The sequence below is a fragment of the Panthera onca genome, chromosome C1 (assembly GCF_046562875.1).
Source record: "Panthera onca isolate mPanOnc1 chromosome C1, mPanOnc1 haplotype 2, whole genome shotgun sequence".
Classification (NCBI taxonomy): domain Eukaryota; kingdom Metazoa; phylum Chordata; class Mammalia; order Carnivora; family Felidae; genus Panthera; species Panthera onca.
Genome location: NC_138346.1, coordinates 55,917,054 through 55,936,369, shown reverse-complemented (window position 1 = coordinate 55,936,369; position 19,316 = coordinate 55,917,054). Strand labels below are relative to the sequence as shown.

General features: G+C 39.9%; 1 protein-coding gene across 3 annotated transcripts in view; it reads right to left on the bottom strand.

Annotated features, from left to right (window-relative positions):
• Positions 1-19,316, bottom strand: part of PDE11A (phosphodiesterase 11A) — a 413,214-nt gene that overhangs the window by 150,589 nt on the left and 243,309 nt on the right. For all 3 annotated transcript variants that reach the window (XM_060621932.3, XM_060621931.3, XM_060621933.3), the window contains exons 8-9: positions 18,611-18,678; positions 17,776-17,868 (exon numbers count right to left, since the gene is read on the bottom strand). In XM_060621932.3, the coding sequence (XP_060477915.1) occupies positions 17,776-17,868; positions 18,611-18,678 (161 nt within the window). The remainder of the gene's footprint in view (positions 1-17,775; positions 17,869-18,610; positions 18,679-19,316) is intronic.

Below are 19,316 nucleotides of genomic sequence, written 5' to 3'. Positions count from 1 at the left end.
CCTGGGCCCCACACCTTGAAGGGCTCCACTTTGGCCCTTTTGAGGGATTCAATAGTATGTAAGTAGTCAGTGAGGGAGGCTCAAGGCCAATCACAAAACCTTGCCAGTTGGTAAACACTGAAGTCCAAGGGAAAGGGGACATCCTGAGAACTCAGAGAGAATATACCTCGGGTAGCATTTCATGCAAGGGCCATTACCTATCAGAAATCTTATGCTTTGTGTCTTCAATAAAATATAAGAAGAAAGAGCCTCACTGAAACTAGACCAGAAAACCAAATAGATAAGATAGGCCTGGATGAAATATTAAAAACAAACAAGCAAAGAAACAAAGAATGAGATAACAAAGATCAACTGTCACTTTCTTAAGGTGGGGCTCTCCCCCAATTGCGGGGCATCTGCGATAGCCCCAATTTCCAGTCACTCTTCATTACAGCACCTTGCTTTGTTTTTTTTTTATGATACATCATCATGAATTTATCTTGCTAATTTATTTGTTTATTTGTCTATGGCTTGTCTTTTCCCAGTAGAATATAAGGTCCATGAGAATATGAATATTTCTTCTTTGCTCACCCCTGAATCCTCGGCACCTAGAATAGTGTCCACCACAAAGTAGCTCAGTGAATACTTGTTCAGTGACTGAATACAATGTCAACAACATGCAAATGGGATTGGCTAACATGGGAAAATTTCAAGGGAATCCAAATTATAATAGCAGAATTGAAATGCTTATTTGAGTTAATAAATACGTATTTTTTTAATACAAGAGTTCAGGATTGACAAATCACTGGAAAAGAATAGACAGGCCATAAGTGGACCAACACTTACCCAGTTATTTGTTTTTCAACAAAGGTGCCAAAGTGATCCAAGGAGAAAAAAGAACTTTTGAATAGATGGGACGATGATAAAATGAACTTCAACTGCTACCACATACGAAAATCATTGAGCTAGATCACAGAGCCAAATGTAAACACTAAAACGCTACAGCTTTTAGATGAAAACATAGGGGGATATATTCCTGATTTGTGGGTAGGCAGAGGTTTCTTATATCACAGAAAGCAGTAACCTTAAAACTAAAAGAAATGACAAATAAGACTTCATCAAAACTAAAAACATCTGCTCATCAAAAGACATCATAAAGAAAATGAGTAAGCAAGGTACAGATTTGGAGAAAACATTTACAATACATATATCTTACCAGGATCAGTATCCAGGCTATATGAAGAGAACTCCTACCACTCAATAATAAAAAGGCAAGCAATCCAATTAAAAGAGGGCAGAAATTTGGACACCTCACAAAAGATATACAAATAGTAAATAAACACATGCAAAAATATACTTTATTAGTCATCAAGGAAATTAAAATTAAAACCACAACGTAATATTTACCAAAATGGCTAATGTTGAAAACAGTGATGGCATCAAGTATCGATGAGACTGTGAAACAACTATAACTTTCATAATTACTTGGTAGGAGAGTACAATGGGACACCACATTGGAAGGAAAACATATTTGGCAATTTCTTATAAAACTAAATACACACTGACCTTTTAAAAATGATTATTTATTTATTTTGAGAGAGAGAGAGAATGTGTGAGCATATGCATGCTTGCAACACGTGCATGAACAGAAGATGGGCAGACAGACAGGAAGAGACAGAGAATCTCAGGCAGGCTCTGCACTGATGTAGGGTTCGGTCCCACCAACTGTGAGATCATGACCTGAGCCAATATCAAGAGCCGAATGCTTAAGTGACTAGCCACCCAGGCACCCCTGCACACTGACCTTTTGATTTAGTAATTCTAATACTAGGTACTAGCCCCAGAGAAATAAAAGCATACGTTTATAAAAATACTTATACAAAAATGTTCATAGCAGCCTTATTCATATAGCCCCAAACCGGTAGCCTACATATTGATCAATGGAAGGATGGGTAAACAAAAAAATTGTGGTATAATCCCACAATGAAACACTAATCATCAATTAAAAGGAACAAACTTATATACCCAATACGGGTAACCGTCAAATGGATTGTGTGGGTTGAAAGAAGACTTAAACAAAAGAGTTCATACTGTGTAATTTAATTTATGTGAAATTCTAGAATGGGTAAAACTAATCTATGGTGGAAAAGTCAGACCAATGGTTATCTCTAGAGGTGGTGGTGGGTGACTCTGGGAAGAAGCAGGCAGGAACACTTCCTGCAGTGTCAAGGTGTATTAGTGAAAAATAACAAAATTGTTGTTTTAAAACTATTAAGTTTTGAGGTGGTTTGATGGACATGATTAGGGTACCAAAACAAAAACTATGTCTAAATAAGTATTAAAAATACAGTTATATTAGTACTGAAAAATATGAGTAGTACTTTTAAAATAATAACTGCACTGTATAAATTTAACAGTTTGCTCATGATAATGTAATTAAAATCTTATAATGCATAAACAAAACCAGGCAACTGAGGGTTAAGTGCACACAATTCATTTTCCTGCGTAGTAAGGAGTTAAAAGATACTGGCTCATTTTTGTTTTTAATAATTATAGAAATCTTGATTAAAAAATGCTTTTGTGAAAGAAGCATAATAAATAACTTCCACTTCGTTGGAGTCCAAAATCAAGCAAAATAGAATCCACATAGTAAAACTCAGAAAAAAGCAAAACATAAAAAAGTAAAAACTCAGGACGAATAAGGTAACATATGTAAAATCAAATCCTTCATCAAAAACAAAGATTCTCATATTGAATTTAAAGATTAAATTCAGATGTATGTAGTTTACAACAAATATATTGAAAACAAAATAACCCAGAAGTAATAAGAAGTTGTTAAGAACAGTGAGAAATAGAGACACGTTACATTTAAGGGAACAACAAGAACGATGGCAGGTTTTTCATTAGTAATAGTGAAAGCCAGAAGACAGTGATCTCTTAAAAGGGTTGAAATAAAAATGAAAATTGTCAACCCAAATGATAAGATGGTTAGTTCTAAGCACTGGTTACCACTGATTTTTCAATTTCTTCTCATAAAAACATTCTGCATCTTCCATAACAATAATACTTTGATTTAATAACATTAAATAACATCTTTTTAAAAACCATTTAAAGAAGAACAAGTAAAAAAAAATATTATCTTATATGGGTCATACTTAGTATAGAAAAATCATAAGAAAACTATTGGACTAATCTTTATCTTCATATAAGCTACTTACATTATCAGTACCATGTTTTTACTAGTCTTTGTAAAATATTTATACTTGAGGGGCGCCTGGGTGGCTCAGTCGGTTAGGTGGCCGACTTCCGCTCGGGTCATGATCTCGCGGTCCGTGGGTTCGAGCCCCGCGTCGGGCTCTGTGCTGACAGCTCAGAGCCTGGAGCCTGTTTCAGATTCTGTGTCTCTCTCTCTCTGACCCTCCCCCGTTCATGCTCTGTCTCTCTCTGTCTCAAAAATAAATAAACGTTAAAAAAAAAAAAAAAATATTTATACTTGAAGATCAACTAACACAACAGCGATTTTATGCAAAATAACCTTTTGTAGAGATTAAAAGGAAGGAACCATCACATCTGTTGGGGGCAGATCAGGAAACATATATGGAAAAGATGAAATTTGATGTTTGTTAGAAGGTACTTTAAGCAAATGGAGAAAATACCCAGAGTGGGAGTCTTGGGATATTTTTGAGAAACACAAAATAACAGACTTTTTTCTAGAAGATGGAAGTGAGAGCTGAAGCAAAAAGATTGCTGTCAATAGTGGAAAATTTTGAAAGCTCTAATTTGCAGGCAGTGGGGAGCCACTGATGGTTTCAGAGCACAGATACGATCAGTATTGCATTTTAGGAAAATAAATCTGTATGTTGAGTGTACCATGGGTCAGGAAAGAAGAAACCAGAGCCAGGATCCTCAGCTTGGGTGTGCAGAATTAAACCAGAGAAGAGGAAATAAAGACCTGAACCATGAACACAGAGGCACAGCAAGAACAAAACTGACTGGGACTGGTAAGTGTCTGGATGTGAAAAGCCATGGAGAGAAGTTAAAGATAAACCACGATATATGAAAACATCATATCAGTATTCTGTTAATAACATATATTTGTTTTTTAATGGAGATTGTAATTGCTAGATATGTTAAGTCTAAACTTTTGTAGGTACACAGAAGAACCAAGAATTAGCTGGAATAAAAGTCTGCTACCAAAAGTAGCAAGTGGAAAAGTGGAAGCACACACTAGCCACTTAATTGGTCTTTACTGTGCTACACATCCAAAGAAGAAGAAGTTCAAGAAAGTTGGCATGATTGTTCTCTTAAGCCCCTTTTGACAGCCACAATTATTTGATCGTAATTTATAAACTAGCTCAGTAGGAGCCCAGAATTCTCACAGAGAACAGCTTCCAAAGTGTTGTTTGTTTTTAAAGTTACTTAAAGTGTAGTAGTGGCTACAATGGGGAACTAATAACCACATAACCATTTGAGGGAAGTAGTTCATTTGGGTTTCCTCTTTCTCCTTTCTTCAAAAGAAGTGTTTACATAATGCAACGTATTTTCAGTAAAGAAGAATTTACAAACGGGAACAATTCCACTTCTGCTGATGTTTTGAATTTGGTCTTGTAATTGATAACCTATATCCATTGAACCTGCAAATAAACAAGGATTTTCCAAGGGTAGACATTTATCATTTGGACAATCACTGGATCACGTTCTGACAGTAACTTGGTCTGGAAAGCCATTTTGGTATATAACAGCATGTTTACTTTTTAATTATTTGTTTAAAAAATGTTTATTCATTTGAGAGGGAGAGCACAAGTCAGGGAGGGGCAGAGAGAGAGAATCCCATGGGACTTGATCTCACGAACCATGAGATCATGACCTGAGCTTAAATCGAGAGTCAGATGCTTAACTGATTGAGCCACCTAGGTGCCCCAATAACAGCACGTTTAAATGGGACTCTTTCTGTCTGACTTTATAGTTGAGAACAACAGATACTGCATTCTAAAAGGAGAGGCTAGACCATCTAGGCTAACAATACAGGACTTGGAAAGAAGATGTCCCAAGCTAGTTCTGCTACCTTCAAGCTAAGGTGCTTTGTTGCCCATCTCTGCATTGTGTGAGACAAGGGAGATAATCAGGAGAGAACACAATATTAAAAATTAGAGTTTTTTGAGGGTTCTTTCCAGAGAACCACTTATAGAACTTAATATGTCTTTCCCAGAGTGTGGTGTGGGACCAGTTACTGATTCATGCCTAAAAATTCTAAAGGTTAGAAGAAAAGGAAGATGGCGGCGTAGGAGGACGCTGGGTTCACCGCGCGTCCTGCTGATCACTTAGATTCCACCTATACCTGCCTAAATAGCCCAGAAAACCGCCAGAGGATTAGCAGAACGGAGTCTCCAGAGCCAAGCGCAGACGAGAGGCCCACGGAAGAGGGTAGGAAGGGCGGCGAGGCGGTGCGCGCTCCACGGACTGGCGGGAGGGAGCCGGGGCGGAGGGGTGGCCTGCCGGCCAAGCAGAGCCCCCGAGTCTGGCTGGCAAAAGCGGAGGGGCCGGACAGAGTGTGTTCCGACAGCAAGTGCGACTTAGCGTCTGGGAGGTCATAAGTCAACAGCTCTGCTCAGAAAGCGGGAAGGCTGGAGGACAAAGGGAGGGAGAGTTTCTGAGCCCCCGGATGACAGAGCTCAGTTTGGTGGGGAACAAAGGCGCTCGCCAGCGCCATCTCCCTCGCCCATCCCCAGCCAAAATCCCAAAGGGAACCAGTTCCTGCCAGGGAACTTGCTCGCTCCGCGCAAACACCCAACTCTGTGCTTCTGTGGAGCCAAACCTCCAGCAGCGGATCTGACTCCCTCCCGCTGCCACAGGGCCCCTCCTGAAACGGATCACCTAAGGAGAAGCAAGCTAAGCCTGCCCCTCCTGCCCCCGTGCACCTTGCCTACCCACCCCAGCTAATACGCCAGATCCCCAGCACCACAAGCCTGGCAGTGTGCAAGTAGCCCAGACGGGCCACGCCACCCCACAGTGAATCCCGCCCCTAGGAGAGGGGAAGAGAAGGCACACACCGGTCTGACTGTGGCCCCAGCGGTGGGCTGGGGGCAGACATCAGGTCGGACTGCGGCCCCACCCACCAACTCCAGTTATACACCACAGCACAGGGGAAGTGCCCTGCAGGTCCTCACCACTCCAGGGACTATCCAAAATGACCAAACGGAAGAATTCCCCTCAGAAGAATCTCCAGGAAATAACAACAGCTAATGAACTGATCAAAAAGGATTTAAATAATATAACAGAAAGTTAATTTAGAATAATAGTCATAAAATTAATCGCTGGGCTTGAAAACAGTATACAGGACAGCAGAGACTCTCTTGCCACAGAGATCAAGGGACTAAGGAACAGTCACGAGGAGCTGAAAAGCGCTTTAAACGAAATGCAAAACAAAATGGAAACGACGACAGCTCGGATTGAAGAGGCAGAGGAGAGAATAGGTGAACTAGAAGATAAAGTTATGGAAAAAGAGGAAGCTGAGAGAAAGAGAGATAAAAAAATCCAGGAGTATGAGGGAAAAATTAGAGAACTAAGTGATACACTAAAAAGAAATAATATACGCATAATTGGTATCCCAGAGGAGGAAGAGAGAGGGAAAGGTGCTGAAGGGGTACTTGAAGAAATTATAGCTGAGAACTTCCCTGAACTGGGGAAGGAAAAAGGCATTGAAATCCAAGAGGCACAGAGAACTCCCTTCAGACGTAACTTGAATCGATCTTCTGCACGACATATCATAGTGAAACTGGCAAAATACAAGGATAAAGAGAAAATTCTGAAAGCAGCAAGGGATAAACGTGCCCTCACATATAAAGGGAGACCTATAAGACTCGTGACTGATCTCTCCTTTGAAACTTGGCAGGCCAGAAAGGCTTGGCACGATATCTTCAGTGTGCTAAACAGAAAAAATATGCAGCCGAGAATCCTTTATCCACCAAGTCTGTCATTTAGAATAGAAGGAGAGATAAAGGTCTTCCCAAACAAACAAAAACTGAAGGAATTTGTCACCACTAAACCAGCCCTACAAGAGATCCTAAGGGGGATCCTGTGAGACAAAGTACCAGAGACATCACTACAAGCATAAAACATACAGACATCACAATGACTCTAAACCCGTATCTTTCTATAATAACACTGAATGTAAATGGATTAAATGCGCCAACCAAAAGACATAGGGTATCAGAATGGATAAAAAAACAAGACCCATCTATTTGCTGTCTACAAGAGACTCATTTTAGACCTGAGGACACCCTTAGATTGAGAGTGAGGGGATGGAGAACTATTTATCATGCTCCTGGAAGACAAAAGAAAGCTGGAGTAGCCATACTTATATCAGAAAAACTAGACTTTAAATTAAAGGCTGTAACAAGAGATGAAGAAGGGCATTATATAATAATTACAGGGTCTATCCATCAGGAAGAGCTAACAATTATAAATGTCTATGCGCTGAATACCGGAGCCCCCAGATATATAAAACAATTACTCATAAACATAAGCAACCTTATTGATAAGAATGTGGTCATTGCAGGGGACTTTAACACCCCACTTACAGAAATGGATAGATCATCTAGACACACAGTCAATAAAGAAACACGGGCCCTGAATGATACATTGGATCAGATGGACTTGACAGATATATTTAGAACTCTGCATCCCAAAGCAACAGAATATACTTTCTTCTCGAGTGCACATGGAACATTCTCCAAGATAGATCATATACTGGGTCACAAAACAGCCCTTCATAACTATACAAGAATTGAAATTATACCATGCATACTTTCAGACCTTCAGACCACAATGCTATGAAGCTTGAAATCAACCACAGGAAAAAGTCTGGAAAACCTCCAAAAGCATGGAGGTTAAAGAACACCCTACTAACGAATGAGTGGGTCAACCAGGCAATTAGAGAAGAAATTAAAAAATATATGGAAACAAACGAAAATGAAAATACAATAATCCAAACGCTTTGGGATGCAGCGAAGGCAGTCCTGAGAGGAAAATACATTGCAATCCAGGCCTATCTCAAGAAACAAGAAAAATCCCAAATACAAAATCTAACAGCACACCTAAAGGAAATAGAAGCAGAACAGCAAAGGCAGCCTAAACCCAGCAGAAGAAGAGAAATCATAAAGATCAGAGCAGAAATAAACAATATAGAATCTAAAAAAACTGTAGAGCAGATCAACGAAACCAAGAGTTGGTTTTTTGAAAAAATAAACAAAATTGACAAGCCTCTAGCCAGGCTTCTCAAAAAGAAAAGGGAGATGACCCAAATAGATAAAATCATGAATGAAAATGGAATTATTACAACCAATCCCTCAGAGATACAAACAATTATCAGGGAATACTATGAAAAATTATATGCCAACAAATTGGACAACCTGGAAGAAATGGACAAATTCCTGAACACCCACACGCTTCCAAAACTCAATCAGGAGGAAATAGAAAGCTTGAACAGACCCATAACCAGCGAAGAAATTGAATTGGTTATCAAAAATCTCCCAACAAATAGGAGTCCAGGACCAGATGGCTTCCCAGGGGAGTTCTACCAGACGTTTAAAGCAGAGATAATACCTATCCTTCTCAAGCTATTCCAAGAAATAGAAAGGGAAGGAAAACTTCTAGACTCATTCTATGAAGCCAGTATTACTTTGATTCCTAAACCAGACAGAGACCCAGTAAAAAAAGAGAACTACAGGCCAATATCCCTGATGAATATGGATGCAAAAATTCTCAATAAGATACTAGCAAATCGAATTCAACAGCATATAAAAAGAATTATTCACCATGATCAAGTGGGATTCATTCCTGGGATGCAGGGCTGGTTCAACATTCGCAAATCAATCAACGTGATACATCACATTCATAAAAGAAAAGATAAGAACCATATGATCCTGTCAATCGATGCAGAAAAGGCCTTTGACAAAATCCAGCACTCTTTCTTAATAAAAACTCTTGAGAAAGTTGGGATAGAAGGAACATACTTAAACATCATAAAAGCCATTTATGAAAAGCCCACAGCTAACATCATCCTCAATGGGGAAACACTGAGAGCTTTTTCCCTGAGATCAGGAAAACGACAGGGATGCCCACTCTCACCGCTGTTGTTTAACATAGTGTTGGAAGTTCTAGCATCAGCAATCAGACAACAAAAGGAAATCAAAGGCATCAAAATTGGCAAAGATGAAGTCAAGCTTTCGCTTTTTGCAGATGACATGATATTATACATGGAAAATCCGATAGACTCCACCAAAGTCTGCTAGAACTGATACATGAATTCAGCAAAGTTGCAGGATAAAAAATCAATGTACAGAAATCAGTTGCACTCTTATACACTAACAATGAAGCAACAGAAAGACAAATAAAGAAACTGATCCCATTCACAATTGCACCAAGAAGCATAAAATACCTAGGAATAAATCTAACCAAAGATGTAAAAGATCTGTATGCTAAAAACTATAGAAAGCTTATGAAGGTAATTGAAGAAGATATAAAGAAATGGAAAGACATTCCCTGCTCATGGATTGGAAGAATAAATATTGTCAAAATGTCAATACTACCCAAAGCTATCTACACATTCAATGCAATCCCACTCAAACTTGCGCCAGCATTCTTCTCGAAACTAGAACAAGCAATCCTAAAATTCATATGGAACCACAAAAGGCCCCGAATAGCCAAAGTAAGTTTGAAGAAGAAGACCAAAGCAGGAGGCATCACAATCCCAGACTTTAGCCTCTACTACAAAGCTGTAATCATCAAGACAGCATGGTATTGGCACAAAAACAGACACATAGACCAATGGAATAGACTAGAAACCCCAGAACTAGACCCACAAATGTATGGCCAACTAATCTTTGACAAAGCAGGAAAGAACATCCAATGGAAAAAAGACAGTCTCTTTAACAAATGGTGCTGGGAGAACTGGACAGCAACATGCAGAAGGTTGAAACTAGACCACTTTCTCACACCATTCACAAAAATAAACTCAAAATGGATAAAGGACCTGAATGTGAGACAGGAAACCATCAAAACCCTAGAGGAGAAAGCAGGAAAAGACCTCTCTGACCTCAGCCGTAGCAATCTCTTACTTGACACATCCCCAAAGGCAAGGGAATTAAAAGCAAAAATGAACTACTGGGACCTTATGAAGATAAAAAGCTTCTGCACAGCAAAGGAAACAACCAACAAAACGAAAAGGCAACCAACGGAATGGGAAAAGATATTTGCAAATGACATATCGGACAAAGGGCTAGTATCCAAAATCTATAAAGAGCTCACCAAACTCCACACCCGAAAAACAAATAACCCAGTGAAGAAATGGGCAGAAAACATGAATAGACACTTCTCTAAAGAAGACATCCAGATGGCCAACAGGCACATGAAAAGATGTTCAGCGTCGCTCCTTATCAGGGAAATACAAATCAAAACCACACTCAGATATCACCTCACACCAGTCAGAGTGGCCAAAATGAACAAATCAGGAGACTATAGATGCTGGCGAGGATGTGGAGAAACGGGAACCCTCTTGCACTGTTGGTGGGAATGCAAATTGGTGCAGCCGCTCTGGAAAGCAGTGTGGAGGTTCCTCAGAAAATTAAAAATAGACCTACCCTATGACCCAGCAATAGCACTGCTAGGAATTTACCCAAGGGATACAGGAGTACTGATGCATAGGGGCACTTGTACCCCAATGTTTATAGCAGCACTCTCAACAATAGCCAAATTATGGAAAGAGCCTAAATGTCCATCAACTGATGAATGGATAAAGAAATTGTGGTTTATATACACAATGGAATACTACGTGGCAATGAGAAAGAATGAAATATGGCCTTTTGTAGCAACATGGATGGAACTGGAGAGTGTGATGCTAAGTGAAATAAGCCATACAGAGAAAGACAGATACCATATGTTTTCACTCTTATGTGGATCCTGAGAAACTTAACAGAAACCCATCAGCGGTGGGGGGGGGGGGAAGGAAAAAAAAAAAGAGGTTAGAGTGGGAGAGAGCCAAAGCATAAGAGACTCTTTAAAAACTGAGAACAAACTGAGAGTTGATGGGGGGTGGGAGGGAGGGGAGGGTGGGTGATGGGTATTGAGGAGGGCACCTTTTGGGATGAGCACTGGGTGTTGTATGGAAACCAATTTGACAATAAATTTCATATATTGAAAAAAAAAATTCTAAAGGTTAGTGGGCAGGAAGAGAGGGCTGCTTCGTGCAACCTAAAGGTCCAACACATGTGGCTGTCCAGGGGCCAAATGGATCTGTGAAAGATGCACAGGCTTAAAAAGACTCAGATCAGGAAGCAATGAGTGGATGAACAAAATATGGTATATTCTTACAGTGGAATATTATTCAGTCCTAAAAAAAATAAGGAAATTCTGACACAAACTACAACATGAATGACCCTTGAAGACATTATGGTAAGTGAAATAAGTCAGTCACAAAAGGACAAATACTGTCCTTACATGATACTGATTCCACTTACATGAGGTATGTAGAGGAGTCAAGTTCATAGCCATAAAGTGGAATAGTGGCTGCCAAGGGCTAGAGAGGGGAATGAGGAGTTAGTGTCTCATGGGCACAGAGTTTTCGTTTGGGAAGATGAAACCGTTCCAGAGATGGGTGGTGGTGATGATTGTTCAACATTGTGAATGTTATTTAGTGCCACTGAACTGTACACTTAAAAATGGTAAATTTTATGTTGCGTTTATTTGACCACAATAAATAAAAGAGAAAAATGTGGGCCACCAGAAGCCAGGGCCCGAGAGACAATTATAACCTGTCAGTCAGGAGAGGTAAACCCACATCAGGGACTGACAACGGGAGATTTCTAGGCTCCAGAATTCTCTGAAGCATTTATGAAAGCAACTCACAATTAAAAAAATGTTGGTGCTTGACACAGAAGGCCTTGAAACCAGGTTAGAGTATGAGTTTGCTCTTTATCCTACTTCCATCTTGCTCTCTACACCTGTCTTGGGGAGGAGGTAAAGTGAAGAAGAGCAAGGAAGCTCACTATGACCTTCTCCTGATCATAGCTTCTAATCTCAGGGAAAGAGAGGAGCTCGGAGGCTATTTAACACCTGAGTGTGTCACAAGAGCCATGTAACGTACCAGAGAGTTCATCCAAGAGTAGGGAAGTTTGATTCCAGAGAGTAGGTCTAAAGGAAGAGGGATGAAAAATAATGGAGTGACATTCTGTTGGCATCCTGAGTCTAGCTGTGTCAATCACCCAGTTAGAGAAAATTTTCCCCTTGGAGCTTAGGAGATTACGCACGGTAGAATCATGTCTTTCACTTCTCTCTTTTTTCCTTATCTTCAGGAAGCCAGGTTGGCTCCTTAATCATCATCAAAAGGAATACCTGAGGGGAGATGATACCTTGGAAGAGATCCCCCCTAAAATAAGTAAACAGAAAAGATTGGTCCTCATGACCTATAAAGGAGAAAGGGAATACAGAGGTGTGCTATGCAAGTCTGTGGTCAGCAAGACTGCCAATAAGGTGACTGCCACCTTTTCCATCACAGCCTAAGCTTTTCCCTTTTGGAAAGCTGACACGGCAGCCCAGAAACATTATTTGTGGCTGTAAGGATTCACTTATTCAATATACTTTTGGTTTTATAGGTAAACCACTGAAAGGAATAAAGAATAGATAGCAGAGAATAGATAGCATGTTCTAGCAGAGGAAAACATACAAAGTCACAATTAACGATAACATAGGATGAAGTCAGGAGCAAGTAAGCATGGGATTAGAAGATTTATAGAAAAGATTACATTTAAGGTGAGCTTTGAATGACAGAACAACTTTGAGGGGAGGCAGCATAATTGGAACAGAGAATAACTGAAGCAGGGAAGGTGTTAGAGATCAGATGGCAGAGAAGCAGGTGGCTGATCCGTAGACTACGATGTAGGTGAGTTTGTAAGTAGCACAGAATGCTCTGAAAAGAGAAATGAGAGCTGGGGGCAGGAAGATAGTTTGATATGAAATTTCAAAGGGCCCCGAGGGCCAGGAAGTTGGTACTCTGATAGATAATGGGGGAATAATTTAGGATCCGTGAGTGGGTGAGTGATGCAATCTGAAATACGTTTTAGAAAGAACAGACAGGTGGGTATTACGATTGTTCTGTCAAGAGGTAAGGAAGCCCTTAAGTGGGATGGCTGCTATGGCTATTGGAAAGGAGGAAATGGATGGGAGAGGCTTTGGGGAGGTAGAGTAAATGGGGCTTGACTTCTGACTACATATGCCCTTTCTACACCCTCTGTCTGACCCTCGTCCCTTTCCTCATCTGGTCATAGAGGGGTATTAGGTGTCCCTTAATACACTGACTTATATTTTCCGGAAAATTTCTCATCAGTATCCAGCAAGGCTTCATTTGCAATATCTATGAAAGACACCCCAAAGGACAATTCTTGGTGTGCAAAATGAAGAAGTAATATTCTGATTTCCATTCATGTTGTATTTGCTCTGTATTCTGGAATTTCAGGTGAAGTTTCCCTCTTTTATCATGGGATTCTTACACTCAGAAAATGTGAACATAAATTAGTATACTTCCCGTGAAGCTCTTGGCACTCAGACAGAATGGAAATCAGGATAAAACAATTAAAGTTATGAAAAATGATAGTAAATTCCCCTCTTTGTTCCATTATTCAGCTTTAAGAGCATCTCAGCTCTCTAAGAGTCATCGAGTATTAGTTTTATATATTTAGGAAACAGACTTTTAAATAGAATTACATAACTAAATTATAAGAACTTAAGAAAAGCAATAATCAAAATAATAGTGCTTTATAATTCAATTGTTAAACAAAATCCAGACAATGTATTAGTCACTTCATTTTTTAAAGCCCAAAAAAGTAGAAAGCATATCATATGTTTATATTTTTATTTTTCACCATTTGTGGATTAGGTTAAAATGAGCTTAAGTTGCCAGTATGTGGCAACGGGGAAGAGACCCCATAGCATGGGAGATCTTCTGGGGAGGCTTTGCCCTTGGGGATGTACAGCTTTTGAAGACCTGCATAGCTATTTTTAACATGGGAAATTCTGTATTTACAGTGCCTGGTCTTTTCTATAGAAACATATAGGGCAGTGGGAAGCAGAGGCAAGCAGTAGGGGCAAGGAGTAGGGGGCAATGGCGAGCAGCGGCTCACTGCAGCCCAGCAGCTATAGCTCCAATACTGTTGGGATGCTCAGTGGTGGAACACAGGATGTGCCCAGGATCTGGGAAACTGGGGATCTGTCTTCAGCTCAAACTTTAAGCAGGAAACGATCTTCCCCATAAAAGGGGCAAAAAATTACACCTCCTCCCCAGCCCCTCAATCAGAACAGTTTTATAAGCAATTCTTGGGCAGAGCATTCAGAACTCAGTGCAGATTAAGGGCAGCAAGCGCTCTGGTTAATAGAACAGCCAGCTTTTATTAAGTGCTAACTGTAACTAAACACTCTCTAAATACTTTTCCTGCAACTGTTTTATCACTCTGTTAAAACACCTTTCTTACCAAACCCATCTAACACGTGCAACAACTGAGATTGCGAAGTTAAGTAGCTTCCCTAAGATCCACAGCTACTGAACACAGATTCAGTCCTAACTAGACTGATCAGACTAATGTAAAAGACAAGGCTCTAAATCTTTTCCTCGCATTGCCTCTCGCTCAGATAAAGCCAGCAGCCTCCTGCAGGGGATACTGATACACAGCAAGGTGTGCCTTAGAAGTGCACTTCCTGTGAACCCTGGACACTTCGGCAAGCATCCGTAAGACGTAAACTTCCCAGAGAACAGGGGAAATACTTCCAGAGAATGCACCAAGGTAGTATTTTTATTAAAAATGCCTGAGAGAAAGGGTTCTTAAAAGATAAGAGAATGCTGTGCTATCTCTCAAGAGTCTCCTGAACACACAGGAAAAAAATGTATTCACATTACCTCTCCAGGCCATGAAATATGTGTGCTCGCTTTCTGGGGAGGGAAAGCCTTCTGGGGTGGTTATTGTCACTGGGGGCTGTGGGATGGATTACTTCCCTTCACTCTTGTTGCCAGCTGAAAAAAACACACTGCAAAAAGATTATGGGGATGGTAAAGCTACACTTAGACAAAGATCTTATGCAAGATCAAGCAGAAAACAACCTGAAGAGAGTAAGTAAAAATGAGACAACACGAGTGGAAGAGGAGCCTGCCCAGATCCAAGTGAGGAATCTTCCCTTAGCCACAATGGAAAAAAAGGGGAAGGTCACCCCACGTTCTTAGGGAGAAGGAGGAGATGATATAAGGATAGCACTGTGTGTGGTTCTGTCCCCTCTGGTTAGTGTGTTCTCTCTCTCTCTCTCTCTCTCTCTCTCTCTCTCTCTCTCCTCTGTTATTGTTGCTGTTGTTATTATCATCATCATCATCATCATTACTTTACCTTAAAACATTTGTTGGATCATTTACATTCCTATCAAGTAGCTTAAATCCTTTATTGGAATAGGCTGGTTATAAATACATACTTTTAATAGAAATATGCACCTTAAATTATATTATTCACATGCATCTATAATATTTATAAATACATAAATTTTAAAAATATATAATCATTCAGAAGCTAATGTATACTATAGTATAAGAAGATCTCACTCCTGAGTTTGGGTTTAGTAGTTCTCAACAAAACATTTTTTGTCTTTGTAAAGCCCTGAGATAAGAAATCCTTCCAGATATTCTTGCATATGCATTCCTGGATGAGAGAGTGGGGTGGATGCCACCCGATCATTAGAGATGGGAATGTGGTATCTGGTGGGGTAGGGGTTGAGTGGAGCAGGGAGGGAGGAAACAAAGATGGCAACACCAGAATTCTGATCGGGAAAGCACACAGAACATGTAAGTCCACACATACAAGCAACTTCTGAAAGGGTGAGACTACCACAATACTTGGGCTGGAAATTTGGGAGTGTCAGTAATAATTTTTGTATGTCAGGGCAGAAGGTAACAGAGTGGTCTATGAACCCAAACGAGCAATTCATGGGTGAGGACACCGTGGCTGTATTAGAATTTTCTAGGTCGATGACTAGCGGTGGTGCCAGTCAGAGAGTGGCCTCTCCTTGGTGAATGGCAATTCCTGCTTCAGCCCACTGATTCCACCCCCTTCCCAACAGGATGGAGACCCACCAGGAGGTGGGCGAGGAGTGCGTATGTGGGTATATATGAGATGCTCTGTATGTGTGAAGTCCAACACGACAACATGAAGTAGAGTTTGTGTGGGACTAGTGTATAGTGTGTCCTTTTTTACAGATGCAGAAACTAAAGTTTTTAAAGAAACAAAAGCTGAGTGAGGCAACCCTGTGGAGGTCAAAATTTGAAGATGGTGGAGTCATGACAACATTTGCTGTTCCAAATCCCTGTCCTTTGTTCTTTCTCACAATCTATGGTGATTTCTCAGTAATAAACACATTACTGCAAGTAATAATATAGCAATTATTGTCCTTACTGTAATTTTGTTGATGGAGTATTAAAATCTTCTCTTATATTATCTCATTTAATTCTCACACTTGAGGTAGGTGACGGAGTCAGGATGTGAAAATACTTCTGCACATAGACCTAATGGTCTATTAGTGATTCTTATTCATTGCATATCCACAGTTCATTTACTTATTAATTCATCCTGGATGTATTATTTTTATTCCTTGTTGTAAAGATATTACATATAAACAAAGCAGGACTCCGAGGGAGAGCCAAAAAAAAAAATCCTTTTCGTTGGGCAGGGGAATCTCTTTCTTCCATCCTTTCTTTCCTCTTTCTGTCTCTTCCTCCCTTCCTCCATCCATCCCCAAACCATTTAATAACAGCATTCTCTGTGCTAAGTGCCCTGCTAGGCACTAGGGAATAAGATTATAAAAAAGATAAAATCCCTGTGCTTCCAAGGTTCATGGTCTAATTAAGGGTAGAAAAGTATATCGGTAAATAACTGATTTTAGGTCTTTTAGTCTTAAATCAGAGTACTTCAGGTACCACTGTGTTGCTTACTTATCCTCTCCCTCGGTTTTATCTTTCTACCAATATCTCACTTGTTACACAGAATACTTTGAAGACTGTACATGTATTATATTATCATGTTCTAGATAATGTCACATATCATTGATATTTTATCTGCCCTAGTTAAGAAGTATTTCACAGATAGAAAAAAGAATCTTTGATAATGGCTATAGACCAGAAGTTGGGACAATAGGTCTTGGGTCAAAACAAGGAGATTCAGGGGAGAGCACTATAGTCTTAGAACCTAGTCTGAGAGGAGATGCAGGTCAGGCCTGGGAAACAGGTTGGAGCTCTTGGTGGGATGTACACATGTGTAGTGGGGGAGCTAGATAATGCCCGGAGTAGCCTGTCCCCACCTGGGTCACATGTCTTTGTAGTGAAGTTTTCTTCTGTGGTATGAGAAGTTGTGCATTTCCAGACTATCTATACATATTCAAAATAAGTTCATAACGCATTTAACATCCTGACTATTTTTTGGATCATCCCTTTTAATAAACCTAACACATAAAATCTGTATCTAACTGTACAACGTATATGGATGGCCTTCAAGGAATCTGTGCACTCCCTAAAATTGCATGCAAAATTGTGAGCATATGAGCATTGTTAAGAGTGGGTCTGGCTTTCATCAGAGCCAAACCCATGACTCTAGAATAATTAAAGCCCAATGAATAGGTAATTAAAAATTGAGAAATTAAGGCCCATAATAAGGGCTTTTTTTCTCTCATAAAATTAGGGCTTTTTAGCATGTGATTTGGACATAAATACTGACTTACATCAAGAGCCACAGACTGTTTGGCCCAGGACTTCTTCACTTGATCGTACATAATTGTGTTGTTGATGCCAAGGCCACAGAAGATGACAAAAGCCTAGGAAAGAGAAAGCCCACTAATTAAAAACTGCAATAACTCACTGGCATAATCTAATATGAAAGCAGGCACTCATCAGAAATGGGTCTGAAAATATAATTTTATTGTACACAGAGGTAGGCCTTGGGGAAATATGCACATTAAAATTCTTAATTACTATTGTCATGTAACAGCTTTATAGCTCACATTGCACATGAGAAAAAATTGTTAATTTCATGTCATTGTGGAAAAAATGACTTTGTAAATTTAAAAACATACTTACAGTCTTACCAAATGTGTTCTTAATTCATTTAGATCGTGGACTGATTTTAGTAATTCCATTCCATTTAACTAAAGCAACCTCTTTTTAGTGGCTAGGGTATAAAATATTTTGATGAGGAAACCAAGTGACAATACCCATGAGGTAAATGTGAAAAGGAAGGAAGGTAGATTTAGAACCAGTTAGTAAAGAAGCTGTGAGATGTTCTTGGCTAGAGAAAAATAATCGTGGGGGTTTCATGTTGGTTATTTGTTGGTGCAAAGTTTATAAGGAAGCCTGTTCCAGGCCAACCTTTCCAGGTAGAGGGCAGATGGGAATAAATGGAAGCTTGAAAACCCAAGGAAGGTGATGGCCATACAGCCGGCAGAGCTGGCTCAAGGTCTCACGACTATCCATAAACGCTTGACAAATTTTGGCAAGCTGCTACTAGGAGACTATAGGTGACTCAGCTATAACCTTTGGTTCACAAATTTATTTTCTTACCTCAAAAAGTCGTTGATCTGCGTCATCAAAAGCTTTCCCATCAAGTCTATTTAACACCTGAGCCACTCCTGTGGGAAGAGTTTGGTTTATGTGGTCAGTTTCAGCACTGCTCACTGTGTTACCACAATATAATAAGCCCCGGCTGACTCCATACCTCCCCTAGGTAACTTCAGACACTCAGTTTAATCTCTGGTCTCCCTAGTGCCTGCTGTCTTTAGGAGAGGGGATCTGAGGTACACAGCAATGCAGTCGATCTTCAAGGTTGTGATATCCAAACTGGCTCACAGTGAAGCCTAAAGCTCTACCAGGCATCAGTCTGAATCCTTGAAAATGTTTTTCGAGATGACTGTGCACAATCACTCTGATCTATCGGACATATATATACACATGGACATACACATACATGCAATTAGATACGTAATTGAGCTTAACTGTGTAAATACACATGTGTGTGCATGTATATATATAATTTTTTTTATTTTTTCAATCCCCTGGAACACAGTGCTTGAGTGAGGCAGTGTGGCATAGTGATTAAGAACATGGGCTCTGGTGTCACACTGTCTCAGCTCACATTTCAACTCCACCACAGCTGTTACCTTAAACAAGTTACCTAACTTTTTTAGCACTAAAATTCCTCATCTGTAAAGTGGGAATTAAAACGTTAACTATCTCAGAGGGTTAGGAAGATTAAATGAGATAATGTTTG